This window comes from Eulemur rufifrons, chromosome 2 (genome assembly GCF_041146395.1).
Source record: "Eulemur rufifrons isolate Redbay chromosome 2, OSU_ERuf_1, whole genome shotgun sequence".
Taxonomy (NCBI): Eukaryota; Metazoa; Chordata; class Mammalia; order Primates; family Lemuridae; genus Eulemur; species Eulemur rufifrons.
Genome location: NC_090984.1, coordinates 93644419 through 93660496, shown reverse-complemented (window position 1 = coordinate 93660496; position 16078 = coordinate 93644419). Strand labels below are relative to the sequence as shown.

General features: G+C 32.9%; 1 protein-coding gene and 1 non-coding gene across 2 annotated transcripts in view; one reads left to right on the top strand and one right to left on the bottom strand.

Moving 5' to 3' along the window:
• FUT8 (fucosyltransferase 8) overlaps window positions 1-13352 on the bottom strand; it is a 154030-nt gene extending 140678 nt beyond the window's left edge. The window contains exon 1 of the mRNA XM_069465058.1: window positions 12991-13352. Coding sequence (XP_069321159.1) covers window positions 12991-13193 — 203 coding nt within the window. The 5' untranslated portion in view covers window positions 13194-13352. The remainder of the gene's footprint in view (window positions 1-12990) is intronic.
• Window positions 5499-5560, top strand: LOC138381123 (U7 small nuclear RNA). Its single transcript, XR_011233057.1, has one exon. It is a non-coding gene; the product is annotated as a U7 small nuclear RNA (small nuclear RNA).
• Window positions 13353-16078: the final 2726 nt, after the last annotated feature.

The window sequence follows — 16078 nt, the reverse complement described above, 5'->3', positions numbered from 1 at the left end:
TGATATTATATATAAGTATATTAATATGAATGAGGAACATGATTGTCACTCCTAATAAGAAAGCATGATCTTACCCTATTCTACACAGCTGGTTCCTACTGAACCATCTTTGTTCGGGGTAGGGAGTGAGTAGGGTGTGGAATGAAGAGGAAAAGGAATTTTTCTCTATAACATAAGACTCCCAGATGATACTATAAATAAGAAGAGAGTTCAACAGCCCAATTCTTCCCCGTGAATCAACTCCAAATACACAGACTTTCCTGTTCATTGTGTTAAGACAACCTACAGGAGCTTTTGAAAGAAACACATCAATCCAGAGAGTACATCAGAGTAGAAGGGTTTCGAATGGTAAACGTATATTCTGCTATTGTTGAACAGAGTATATTATAAATGCAATTAGGTCAAGTTGATTGGTAGTACTGTTCATATCAACTATATTCTTACTAATTTTCTGCCTGCTTTATCAATTACTGTAAGAGGGACATTGCAGTCTCTAGTTATCTATTTCTCCTTGCGTCTTAAATATTTTGCCTCACATATTTGACACTGTTATTAAGTGCATACATGTTAAGGACTGTTATGTCTTCTTGGAGAGTTAGTTCCTTTATCATTATGCAGTGGCCCTTCTTTACCTTTGATAATTTTCCTTGTTAAGTTTACTTAATGGTAAATAAGGAAGGAAGGAATTTGATAGAAGAGAATGTCTGCTATGGCCTATGATCCAGTCCACTGGACCCATACACACAACAAAAAAAGAGTGCTAGGGAAAAAAAGATTGTTGCGTATTTTCTGTGACAAAGCAGTTACTTTTAGAGCCACCATAGCAAAATGATGAAGAATATGGACTATGGGTTAGGCATGGGGGCTCACATATATAATCCCAGAGCATTGGGAGGCCAAGGGGAGAGGATTGCTCAAGGCCAGGAGTTCAAGACCAGCCTGGGCAACATAGTGAAATCCTATCCCTAGAAAAAATCCTACCTACTCAGGAAGCTGAGGTGGAGGATCGCTTGAGCCCAGGAGTCCAAGGTTCCAGTGAGCTATGATCGTGCCACCGCATTCCAGGGTGACAGAGCAAGACTGTCATCTCAAATAAATAAATAAATAAATACATATGTACGTATGTACATAAGTAAAGAAATATTTTTTTAAAAAGAATATGTACTTTTAAGTCAAAATTTCAGCAACCTACTTAACTGTACTTCTCTGTACCTATAAAAATGGGCATATGTGAATACTTATTCCTAGGCCTGTTGTAGGGATTAAATGAGTTAATATATATAAAAAGCTTAGAATGTGACCTGATACTTAGTAACACATATTAACAGCTGTTGTTTTTGTTGTCTTGATGTTTCTGCTGCTGCTGATGTTGTTGTTAGGACAATCAAGATGCTAGGAGTAAAAGCAGAAGCTAAGAGCTTTTCTTGCATCATTTCCCACTGCAATCCAACACCCAGTTGATGAAGTACCACATAAGACCTGGAGAAAAGTACCGTAAAATTATTATCATGAGTTATAGCTCTCCTATGAATAGGATTATAAGTCATTCACTGTGTCTATACACTGATATACCTAGCTTTACAAAATACTTATAATATTATGGGCAAAGTGGATTGTTATATTTTAAGTCCAAATTCATTAAAAGTTTGCTATTTTCAAAGACTAATACTTTACCCTTTATCTTCTATGTAAACTTAGATTTTCATATACTGAATTTGTTTAAGTAGGGTTACATTTTTTGGTGATATGAAAAGGCAGGTAATAATACTATATCTCAGTGTTCTGAATAGACAGAAACTTAGCATAGGAAGAAATGCTATGCTAACTGATATAATACCTATTTGCTGCCTGAAAACCCTTTCCTTGGCATTTTCCCAAGTAAACTTATTAAGACAACATAGCAAATAAAGAGGAAAGTAGCATTACATTCTCAATGTGATCTTTTCCTACTAAAATTCTGCCCCATAAATGCTGGTAATAACAATAGTGTGGAAAAATAACCTGTGACCCTATGTTTCTCTACCACATAACCAATTGCTGTATATATCCATGGAACAGGTACAGTGGTTGAAAATGAATTTTCCTACCATGTCAAATTCTTACTGGCCCTGTACTCTTATAAGAGTATGTTGATGATATTCCCATACTTTCCTCTGTCCAAATCCACAGATTAGGGAAACTAGATCATCTGAACTGAATGGAGAAATTTTTACTTTGTGTTACACATTTTATTACAATCATTTCTATGCAGATGATTCCCAAAGGCATATTTCTCTCTCACCCTGGCGTTTTTCCTGAGTTCCAGACTCACTTTCCAACTTTCTTTTGCACAGGTTCAGTAAGCATATCAAGCTCAATCTATCTAAATCTCATCTTAATATTCTTTCTCCTAATAGATTAGTATCAGTCAATGAAAAAAAGATTTCTCTGATAGTTACAAACTTCCAATTCACTTAAACTCTTCCTTTCGTTTACCACCCAAGTAGCATGTATAATGGAAGGTTAAAAAAAAAAAAAAAAAATCAAAGGAAAACCTGAAGAACCAGGACTTAAAAAGAGTAAGAACCAAGAAAGCTCTAGGGGTCTAGGCACAGTAACTATCGGGAATCTCTTACGGCAGCAACATTGAGATAAATGAATTCCCACCATTTTTAATACAGATAGAGTAGATTTGGTTACAAGTAAAATACAGAATGACATGGCAAACCCTACTATCATTGTAATAATGACAATAGCCACCCCCCTCCAGAAAAAGATAACTTACACATATAATCCTTTTAAAACCATCAGAAAGCTGTGGAAGTGTGGGATTAAATTAACTAAAATTCCAGAAAGGAACAGTCTGGAACTAATCATGTTCTTACTTGAGGAGCATTTACTAATTCTGCGTATGAGGTGAGGTACACCCTTGGATCACACAGAAGAGTGGTGTGAAAATTTGGAAACGGCAGAGCACTAAACACAAAGCCAGCTACAGTACATTTGCTGAATTCTGTGGCTCCAAAACCAGAGAGCAATTTTAAAACAGAATGAAATTTCTAATAGTCTTCTGATATTTATAAGACAAAATCCTGCTTGAGGCCTGCCTTAAACTCACAGCGAGTTTTCTCTTCAATGTTTGTCAAATTTAGATGCTGCATGAGGCAAGAGATCAAAAAGTAAAGCTTAAAACCTCTAAAAGGGTAGACTAAATTTCCTACACTTCAAGTCCGAGGAGAAATCTACTAAGTTCTGAATCAAAAGCCTAGAAGAATTATGCCTGAGGAACAGGGGAGAAACAAAAGTGGGCTAGGTTTTACTAAAACCACAACACAGCCATGTTCAATCATTAATTGCATTGGATTGAAATAATAAGCCCAGGGATAATATATCTCTAACAGAGGAAAGCCTCTATTGCCTACACAGCACCTTTATATACAATATGTGCCATAAAATTAAAAATTACTAGACACGTAAAGAGGCAGAAAAATTTGACCAATAAAAGAAAAATCAATAGAAATCAATCAAAAGGTAATCAGATACTGAAATTAGCAGAAAATAAAATGCTTACATTAGAATAGCTATTTAAAGAAATTAAAAGAAACATGGATAAGATAGATGACAAATGGAAAACTTTCAAAGAAATTTGAAAATATCAAAGACAATCAACTGGATATTCTAGAATCAAAATAAATGAAAATTACTAATTGGGTGTGTTTAACAGTAGAATGAACACAACAGAAGATAGTTTAAATAAGTTGGTATATAAAATGAAGTGCAAAAAGAAATTAGATTATTAAAGACACATAAAAGGCATGCAAGACATCATAAAAAGAAGTCTAAAAATACATGTAATTAAAGTTCTAAAAAGAGAAAAGAGAAGAAATGGCTCCGAAGCAGTATCTGTAGAGATAATGACTGACGATTTTGCAAAACTAATAAAAGACATCAACTCTCAGATAGAAGAAACTCAGTGAACTTCAAGCTTGATAAAAACAAATAAAGCTGTATCTAGGCAGACATAGTCAACTGCTTAACACTAAAAACATAAAGAAAAATGTAAATGCAGCCAAAGAAAACGATACACTTCTTAAAATTGCAGACTTCTCAACACAGAATATGAAAGCCAAGAAACAATGTAATGACATTGTAAAAATGCTTTTAAAAATTACTGCCAACCTAAATTCTATACTTAGAAAAAATATCTATCAAAAATTTAAGTTAAAAAGTTTTAAGAAAAAAGAAAATCTGAGAGAATTTATTTCTATCTAACCTGCATTACAAAAAATACTAAAGGATATTATTTAGGCTGATAGAAATGATTCAACATGGGAGTACTGAACTATAGGAAGGAATAAAAAACATTAGAAAGAATAAATATTTAATCAATTATAAAAGAATATGAGTGTTTAAAAATATTAAAAACATAATGTGCACTCTATAAACTATACTGTATTAAAATATATGATAATAAAAACACCAAAAGTGGATGAGGTGTTAAAAGTTTAAGAACTACAAGATTCTTGCATTGCTGAGAAAATGATAAAAATATTAACTTAAGATAGACAGTAATAAAAAAAGGATATATTTTATAATACCTAAGGTAACCATTAAAACAATATAAAACTAAAACTCTATTATAACTGAAAAAATAGAATAAAAAAATTACCAATCCAAAAGAAAGGAAAAAAGAAAAACAATAAGGATAAATGGAATGGGACAAATAAGAAAAAAATAGCAAAGTAGTAGACTTAAACCTGGTAATTACACTAAATGTAAATGAACAAAACAAATCTAATTAAGAAGACAGATTGTCAGACGGGACAAAAATAATAAAATCCAACTCTCTATTCTACTTATGAGAAACACTTTAAATATTTAGATTTATGTTTAAATATAAGGACACAAGACAATTAAAATGTAAAAGATGGAAAAGGATATATCATGAAAACACTAACCAAAAGAAAGTTGGTATAGCAATATTAATACCAAACAAATTAGACTTTATAGCTAAAAAGTATTACTAGAGATAAATAATATAATTTCATAATGATCTAAGGGTTAATTCACAGAAAATAAATTAGTCTTGAATTTGCATTCACCAAAGGAAATGGCTTTAAGATATACAAAAGTTGACAGAGCTGAAAGAACACAGATTCACAACCACTGTTAGAGATTCTAACATACCTATCTCATAAAATGATAGAAAACACATTTTTAAAAATTAATATATTTGCATGAATTTAGAAAATCTGAATAACATAATTAGCCAGCCTAAATTAAATGATATACATAGAAGATCAGATCCAATAACAGCAGAATACACATTTTTCTTAAGCATTCATCAACGTAAGTCAGTTGCTGAGTGATTAAATAAATTTCAAAGAACTGAAATGACACAGAATAGATAGAATATAATTTTATCTGGTTGAAGAAGAAAGTAGAAATCAAGAACAGAAAAATAAATAGAATAGCCCAATTTGGATGTTAAGTAACATACTACTAAGTAATCTACGGGTCAATGTTACAGTTCTTTTAGAATTTGTCTAGCAGGTTTTCCAGTCCTCGCCAGAAGACCCCCCAAAAGAAAAAAATGAAAAAAAAGAAAAAGAAAGAAAAGAAAAAGTAAAAAATTAAAAAAGAAAGAAAGAAAAGAAATAACCTATGGGTCAAAGAAGAGATCACAATAGAAATTTTAAAATATTTTTAATTGAATCACAATAAAAATAGGACATCATCAAAACTTATGGGATACAACTTAAAGGTGTGCTTAGAAAGAACTGTGAAGCTTTCCAGGCATATATTAGCAACTAAAATTGAAAACAAACACACAATAGAGGAAAAAATGAAACACAAAGGTTGGTTTTTTAAAGAGGTAAATAGATTAATAAACTCATAGCAAGATAAAAGAAGAAAACACAAATAACCAGTATTAAGAATGAAAAGGGGGACATTACTATAGATATTACAGGTACAGAAAATAAAATAAAATGGTATTAAGAACAATTTTATACTAGTACATGTGAAAATGTTGATAAAATGGACACATTCCTTAAAAATCATATCTTACCAAAACTGGCATAAGAAAACAGTAGAAAAGCTGACTAATTCAATTTCTATTAAATCAAATCCAGAATTTTAAATCTTCCCACATGTTCTCCTTCCTCCCCACCATCCCTCCCCCAAAAAATACTCCAGGCCCAGAAGGCTTCACTGGTTAAGAATTCTAACAAACATTTCAAAATAGAATGAATATTAAAATTTTACACAAACTCTTTCATAAAATAGAGTTACCCTACATAACTGTGATACCAAAACCTGAAGGACATCATAAGAAGGAAAAATTATAGGTAAGTATCTCATTAACACAGAAAAAAATCCAAAAAAAACACTGGCAAATTTAATCTAATACCCCACTAAAATGTTCTCAGAGAAGGAGTATTTTTCCTAGGGAAAAATAAGATATTCTTGATAACATAAGGAATAATGGATACAGGCTTGAAAAAAATAAAAGCCATATATAATGAAAGCCTATATTAATAATTAGATGGCAGATGCTCTACACATTCCAATGTATGTCACTTACTTTAGGAATGTAAGTATACCTCTTACATGAGAGATAAGCAGTTATAGAAAAGAAAGCATAGAGACGATCTTCAAACCAACCAACTAGAACAATGGCTTCCCACATTCTAACACAAGCTTCTCAAACAAAAATAAGACATGATCTGTGAAGAACTACATCAGTTTCCTTTTTACTGGTCTCAGTGTTCCATACTTTTGTTGCTGGAACAAATTTTTCCACCAGAAGATTTATGCTTTGGCTGTAATCCATCTGGGCACATTACACACAACTCCAAAAAAACAGGTAATCATAAGTTAATTACACGTTCTTTGTGGTCTGTGGATTTATAGTTTTACAGCTAGCATCTAAATTCCAGAAGAAATCTCTTCTGCTTTCCTGGGCCAAACAAACAAAAACCTTATCAAGGACCAAAAGTCACATTTAAATTTTTTTAAGTTGTGTTCTTAAAAATAAATGTTCCTTAAATAGCAAGGATTAAGCTAAAAGGAAAGTTGTCAATTAAGCATTCTTTAAATTGTACAACTCTGTGAGATTCTGACACCCATCCAGTTTGAGCTTCACTGCTCAAGGGGGTTTCTGTACAAACTTCAGTAATTTTCTGGGTGCTTTCTGAAAAATTTCAACTGTGACTAAAAAGCAATGTGGCTGGTTCAAATCCCAAGGAGCAAAAATTCTTTGAGCTGATAGCAATTTCACATTACTAAAGGTTGAGACAAAACAAACATGAAACACAAAAGGGCTGAGAAAGGTAGGTTTTCTAAGTTTTTAAAAGAAAGTCTACTACCTAATGTGCCAGCAATTAACAAATAAGAAAGAGATATTTGGTAAAATACAAATACAAGGATATAGAAAACCTGAATACCAAAACCAACAGATTCAATCATTAATTTTAGTCTAAATGTGCACCATCTCATGTCTAGATTAATACTCTAAGAGTTTCCCAAGTAATCTCTTAATTCCAGTAAGGGACATACCCCAAATCCATCTGAAAATCTAAATCTTTCCTAAACATTTTCACTGTGTCATTCTTCTGATAAAAACCAACCATAGTTCCCTATTATCTATCAATCAGGTCTGTTTAAACTCAATTCTGGCTGTTTAAGACTACCATGATTTGACCTGATCCAATCTACTCAGTCTTACTTCTGCTGTGGTAAGGCTGGTAGGTAAAATATGGCTACAAATTCTTTGTAGTTCCTCCAACCAAGATGTGGAGTCTATTTCTTCCATCCTTGAATATGGGTAGGCCTTTCAATTTGCAATGACCAACAGAATGTGATAGAATTGATGCTGCGTTATTTCTGATGCTCAGTCTTGAGAGGCCTTGCAATTCCTGCTCTTGCTCTCTTGGAACACTACTATGTAAGAAATTTAGGCTATCCTGTCAGAAAGGAAACATGAAACAGAACGAGCTGATGATCCCAACTAATCACCAAACATGTGAGTGAGGTTATCTTGAACTGCCCAACCACAATCAAGCCACCAGATGACTGCTAGCCACAAAAGTGACCCTATATATAATTTTTTTAAAAGCCTAGCTGAGGGCAGCCCAAATTGAAAAATCAAGGGCAAATATGTGATTGTTGTTCTAAGTCTCTATGTTTTTACATTATTTAGTATATTATATTAAATTATAACATATATTATAAATATTTATAATTTTGTTTTATATATAGTCCAAATTTTAAAACAGAATTGAATAACAAATAATTCAATTTTTAAAAATAGACAACAGATTTGAATAAACACTTCACCAAAGAAGATATATGAATGGCAAATAAATACTTTTAAAAAATGCTGAACATCATTAATTATAGAAATGCAAGTTAAAACCTCAATAAGATAACACTATATATTTATTAGAATAGCTAAAACAAAAATAACTGACAATAGCGAGTGATATTTGTATTTACCCAAGAGAAATAAAAACTTATGTTGACACAAAAACTTATAGGGCAAAGGTTAATAGTGGCTTTGTTCATAATTGCCCCAAAATGGAAACAATCCAATGTTCTTCAATTGGTAAATGGATTTTGCTATGGTTTAGATGTGATTTGTCCCCATAAAAACTCATGTTAAAATTTGATCCCCAACATGGCAGTGCTGGGAGGTGGGACCTAATGGGAGGTAACTGGGTTATGGGGGCGGATTCCTCATGAATAAATTAATGTCCTCCCTCAGGGGTGAGTAGTTCTCACTTTCATGGGAATAGATTAGTTCTATCTCTTTGCACATGCCCATTCCCCTTCTGATTCCCGCCATAAATTGAAGCACCCTGAGAACCACACCTGATACAGCTGCCCAATCTTGGACTTTTCAGCCACCAGAATCATGAGCCAAACAAACCTCTTTTCTCTATAAATTATCCAGTCTCAGGTATTCTGTTACAGTAACACTAAAGAGATTAAGATACACCTATACAATGGAATACTACTCAACATTAAAAAGGAATAAAAATACCACTTAACACTAAAAAAGACTAAAGCACCAATACCCACAATAACATCGACGAATATCAAATACATTTTGCAAAATTTAAAAAACCAGAATCAAAAGGCTACCTACTAGAGGATTCCATTTATATGACATTCTGGGATAGGAAAAAAGTAGGACAGAAAACATGTACCAGTAGGTGCCAGGGTCAGGAGATGGGGAAAGAATTCGACTATAACGGGGTAAAACGGAACTTTGGGAGGAGGTAAAATTCTTCTGTAATTTGATCGTGGTAGTGGTTGCACAACTGTATTTGCCAAAACTCATAGACCTCTATGCTAAAAAGATTGTATTGTGGAAATTATTTATCAATAAGTCAGATTTACACACACAGAGCAACCTCCCCTCACAGATGTGGGTGCTTGTACATTTGCATCCCTCTGAGAAATAATTTTTAAATTATTTTACTAAATTTATAACATTATCAACAAAAATTCATAAATTTTAGCTGGAAGTTTGGTTAACTGCTTTTAAAATCATTGTCCTAATTACTCACAATTTTCTAATCTATAAAACTGGAATAATAATTCCTATCTTAAAGACTTATAAGGACTAAATGAGATAATGCATTTAAAGCACTTGGAGCCAGGCATAGTGGCATGTCCCTGGAGTCTCAGTTACTTGGGAGGCTGAAGAGGGAGAATCAGTTGTGCCCAGGATTTAGAGACCAGCCTGGACAACATAGCAAGAACCCCATCTCTGAAACAAATAAAACTAAAAACTAAAGCTCTTAGTATTGTGGTATTGTGTGGCCCCATAGTAAATGCTCAATATAAGCTTTAATTATCATTACTATTTACATGAACTCATCCATGATTTAGGAAATAAAATCAACCCAAGAGCTCAGAGGATATTTTGTAGTAATAGAGGAAAAGTGAGGTTCATGGTCCTCACCCTTCCAAAAAAATTACTGTCCTGATTCTAAAAAACTGTAGTTTCAGGCTTCTACGTTGCTTTCCAACTCCAATCCATATCCCTTATCTCAAATAAATGACCCAGTTTTACAGACATCTGAATTAACCCTTTATGATCTTACTTATGAACATACTTTCCTATAAGAAAAAGACAGCAAATGAAGTATAAGGCCAGGCATGGTGACTCATGTCTGTAATCCCAGCATTTTGGGAGGACAAGATGGGAGGATTGCTTGAGGCCAGGAATTCAAGACAGCTTAGACAAGATGGCAAGACCCCATCTCTGTAAATAATAGAAAAATTAGGTGGGCATGGTGGCATGTGCCTATAGTCAGCTACTTGGGAGGCTGAGGCAGAAGGATTGCTTGAGCCCAGGAGTTTGAGGTTACAGTGATCTATGATGATGCCACAGCACTCTAGCCCAGGCAACAGAGCAAGACTCGGTCTCAAAAAATAAAATAATAAAATGAAAATAAAAAATATATTATATTGAGTACAAAATATTAGCTAAATTACAATAAAGAAAAAAATCCCCATGCTAGCAGTACCTCTACTGCTTTTCCTTTCATGCCAGGGGCTCTAAAATGAAATCCCTTCGGATGAAACACAAATGGTCCCACCAGTAAAGTCAATAGAAAGCCTGAGGAGGTTTTCTTCCCTAATGGGGGAAAATAACTGTTTATTTATTTTCCTTAAATTTAATGCCTTTAGATAAAAATGAGCTCATTCGCTTAGTCTGTGTTTTTAGATTGTACTTACATGGTATTAAAGCATGACTTATTAAGTCATTCAACTCTCAGAAACTGTCTCTACATTTAAATGTAGTAGTTGAGAATTTAATTTCGACATATAAAAATATAAAGAAAATGACTTAAGGCACCCAAAGATTATTCTGCAGAAGGAACAACCCATATTAAAGGTAAGGTTTCCCTTCATGCAACCAAAATAAGACATTTGGCAGTCAGAAATTTAAAAATGGAAGCATCAGTATTGAAGATGGAACTGGGAGAAAAGTGACATTTATTTATGAGCCTAAATTGTTATAAGTAAAATCTTTTAGCAGCAAAATCCTCATGATGTAGAACAAGATTTTACTACAATCAAAGCAAACTCCAAAATCAACTACAGTGGCAGCTATTCTGGAACTCTGAGTTGAGATTTTTTGGTAACTGATGTATCTCTGTTTTCTCAGGGAGGCAATACAGTTCATCAGAGCTCAGGTGTTGGAATCACATATCACTTGTGAAAAGTGACATTGGGCAAATTAAACTACATAACATCTGTATGATCCTTCATCTAGAAATGGTTATGAAAATGGTACTAGCATCCCACAAAGATACTGTGGAATTTAATGTGATCCACGTAAAGTCCTTGGCATAATACCTGGCACATGGCAATAAATGATATAGCTATTTTAAATCATCAATCTTTGGTTCCCATAAAAAATAAATGAATAAGACTCTACTCCATGACCCTCCCTGATTACCCCCAAGTAGGAAATAAAATGATACTCAAATTCAAGAAGTGGTCCATTTTCCAATCCCTAACCACTCAGTATTTTACTGACTGGTACTACTACTATAAATGACAGGGATAATGTTTCATTCATTTTTGTCTTAACACCTAGCATTGTCTTTCATAGGACATAAAAAGACTGAAAATAATATTATAGTATAGATAAAAGTTATGGAACTAGGTAAAGGGAAAAATCTGAGATTTAAAGAAAGAGTGGAGGGCAATGGTGGTGGGAAACAGTAGGATCATATATCATAGACATCCTCACTATGGTCTCAAGGGTAAATAACACTGCCAACTGCCTTCTTCCTTCACAGAATTCTCCTCAGTTTCCGTCACATAGCTGTCTCCTGCTATTCTTCCCACAACTGGATATTTCTACTTTCCACGACTCAGTTTATTTGTTTTTCAAAAATAAATGAACTTTCAGCTCTTTATCTCTATACCGTTTCCCTTAGATGCAATTACCAGCTCCAGAGTAATGACTCACAAATCTTCATTTCAAGCCTCAACCTCTATCTTGAAAGACAGCAAGCACTAAATATATGATCATCTTCAAATATAAAGTAGAGGAATTAGAAGATACTAGGTAACTTTCAAACTCAATAACTTTGAAAAAAAATACAGAGATCACCTATGTAATACTATGTTTACGTGCTCCCTGAAAATAAGGGACTTTGGTTTTTCAAACAGTTGATGCCTTCTAACAGATATATGTCATTTTTTTTTATAGACTAGAAGCAGCAACAATAGTAATTCTCCACATTCCATATCCATCTGTTTTATTTAATGATGAATTTTTGTTTCTTCATTTTAATAAGTTATAGTTAGACTAACTCAGCCTCCCAATTATGTCTTTGTTATAGTTTATATGACAAAATTTTTAACATACACTAATTTAAATCATATAGAATTTGGATTTAATATTTAATATATCAAAATTGTCAAAATGAAGAAGATAATTGTAAGTAAAATATTAGTGCATAAATCAAATGGCATAGTCTTTCTATATTTAAATTCATATGCAAAGTAAGAATGGCACTATGGAGAAATTCTCTATATTTAACACACTGCCACACAAACAAAAAAAACAGAAACCTTCTTGGGACCACAGTGTTTTACTACAAAATTAGAATAAAAACTTCAAGTGTAATTTAAAGGTAAACATAAAGAGAAAGATGAAATTTACTGACTTCTATTCATTTAATTCATGTTTTTAGAATTAAATTGTCAATATTAATTGTGACAATAAGAACATCAACATGTAAGATTTTATATATACTTCATGCAGCCCCAGGGTCAAAACTAAAGTGAGTTAAATACAACTCTCGTGGCAATTAATGTATTCATGCATAGATAGAAAAATACTCTAGGATATTTAAATTTGTGCAAAGAGAGCAGTTTATAGAAATTATTAACTATTTTCAGTAGCTGAATGAAGCCCTCTACCTAAAAACAAAGTACAATACTTCATCATTCTCCCTTCAGTATTTCAGAACCTACCGGAGAGATTCAGCCATTCGCCTCAAGTCTTCATTTTGCTGTTTTAAGCGTTCAAGCTTTGCCAGAATCTTGGACAGTTCACGGCTAGAGTGATCAGGGTGGTCATTATCTCGTACCAAGTGACCACCTATATAAAATAGCAAGGTCCCCCAGGCAAAAAGAATGAGCATAATCCAACGCCAGGAACCAGTCCATGGCCGCATTTTCAGATTTTCAACTCACTCCCCTGGATTCCTGGAGCTCAAAGAATCGAAAACATTGTAACTCTGTTTCTAGTTAGTGCACAGGTGAACAGACTTCTGTGGTTTCAACACATGATGCTTCAAATGATTCTCTCTTATAGTCCTGTGGTGAATCTTTCAAAGAGATCCTTCTGGTGATATGAGTAGGAAGCGTTATTGTCCTGTACTTCATGGACTCTACATGCTGTGGAAAGAGTAAGAAATGTATTTAAGTTATTTAAGATATGTAAAATAGCATAAACTGAGATTCATGGAGTTAAAGGAACCACATTGGTGTTGACTGGCCAACAGGCTGGAAGATAACCTAACTGCCTAATAACAAGCAAAAAGTAAAAGCTTTAAGTCTGCATACTAAATCAACCACATACATTAGAGCTCTACCAAAAAACAGATTAATTAGCCTGAAAGTTCTCTTAAGCACCATCATCACTTTTCCTTCTTACATTATTGTGCAGTAGCTCATACGGGGAGCTTAAAAGATTGTATCTTTGAATAATCAATCAAAACCAAAATGTTTTCAACTACATATTTTGGGGTAATGTGTTCATTATCTCAAGCAGAAACATGTTCTCTGTATGAGTGAATTCATTCCTTTAAGTTCTCAACTCCATTCTCCTCCTTCTCATTGCTCAGCTGCATTATATCGCTTAACTCTGCAAGTGACAGGCAAATTGTCACTTTAAGGATAAATTCTAAAACTGACATGCATATTAGCTAAGCAAAGGTTATCACAGCCATTAACCAGCTGGCAACCATTCCAGCCATCACAAGCAAAAGTTTAAATGGATCAGGCTAGACTATTCCTTCCTCAAATTTATTAAAAATACCAACAATTACAACAGAATTTTAATACCAGTTACATCATAATTAGTGTACATCTTAAACTACAAATGCACATGCTTTTCTAGGCTTGGTTATGGGTTTCAATTGTCATTTCTCCATTATCAAACTTAGAATTCCCTTGGAAACAAAACTATTTTCTCCCTAAAAAAAGAAGTTGTAGGTAAAGATATAATTCAAAACCATCTGACAATTCCAGAGCTACAGAAGTCGAATGTCCAGGCACAGAGTTCCTTGTACAAGAGAACAGAGAAAAAAATAAGATATAGTTTCTGTATATAAGATTGAATATGAGGGGCATTTGACTACTAATCAAGTTATAAAAGATTAGATAGAAAAGTTAGAGAAGGGGCTTTAAAAATCAGAGCACGAGGCCACTATTTTTCAACCTTTGAACCTCAAATCTCAATTGTTTTAAATGACCAAGTATTCAGAAACAAGAAAATCTCTTCAAATGAGTGTCCTAGAAATACTCTCATTCCTTCCCATTTACTCCTACACTATTTACCTTGATGTTATTGGTTTGCACTGGCTAAAACATAGAATGAAAAGAATTATACTCACTGAGAATCGTTTGGAAACCAAATAAAAAAGCAAAAATCCAAATGAAAATTTTATGTCTATTGTTTTATTAACTATTCTTAAATCTATCAAGATCACTGTTTTTATCAGCTCCATTATTTGTCCTGTCCCTTTCTCAACATTCTTTCTCAAATTCGTGCCCCTCTAATCTCAGGTACCCCCATCTAATCACCAAAACATAAGAAAAACATAAGAATAATTAAGGTTTATGCAATGTTTCAGATAAAAGATCTAGTCATGTGAGGTTACTTTGTATCTTATGTAAAACAATGCAGACATTCGGAGCTTCCTGATTTAAAAAAACAAATAAAAAAAATGAATCCATTCTGACATCCTAAAGAAATGGATTCAATTTAGTATGTCAACAAAAAAATTAAGTATTAAATTTGAGTTAATAATATTTTTTGTGACAACATATGCAACACTGTAAAATGCCATTATATACCATATGCTGAACCTATAATATATCCTACTTAATTCCAAGCTACTAAGATATAAGTTGTCCCTCAGTATGTACAGGGGATTGAGTTCCAGGAAAACCCTCCTGCCCTCCCACTACTGCTGCAGATACCAAAATCCACAAATGTTCAAGTTCCTTATATAAAATGGCATAATATTTGCATATAACCTACATATATCCTTCTGACTTTAAATCATCTCTAGATTACTTATAATACCTAATACAATGTAAATGCTATGTAAATAGTTGTTATACTGTCTTTTTTAAAATTTGTACTATTTATTATTTTTTTCCAAATATTTTTGATCCACAGTTTGTTGAACACACAGATGCGGAAACCACAGATATGGAGGGCCAACAGTATGTAAGATATCAAAATGTTTTTTTCTTTCCCTTCATAACAAAAGTAACTTAGAAAGACAGACAACTAAAGCAAAGATAGATTTCTAAAAAAGAATAATTTAAATTACAAATAATAAAAAGATGTGCTACAACATTTTGCTTAGAATTACAACAAAATTTATCATATTTAAAGCCAACAAAAGATATAACTTGAATAGTAATAAAAGTTTACAGATACATAAATTTTGTTATACAAAGTACTTTAGATTTTTATAACCACTATTAAAAATATCCAAGACATTAAATTACTATATTATACAGTAATATTGATATTACATGAGTTGCAGTAAAGCAAGAAATTATTATAGGAGCAAAATATGGTCATTTTCTTAACTAATAGCATCATTTGAACTGTTTTTGGAGAGAATGTTTCCCATGATTTTATTGTTCTTAGCCAGTATTTAAAAATGGGATCAACAGAACCAAACCAAGTTGAAAAATGAGTATTTTTTTAGGTAATTTTCCTTAGCATGGTTTAAACGAGCAGACATAGAATTTTTTCCCTATCTGCTAACCAAAATGAATGCCTGCTTACTGACTCATTATGTTTATTGTTTGAACC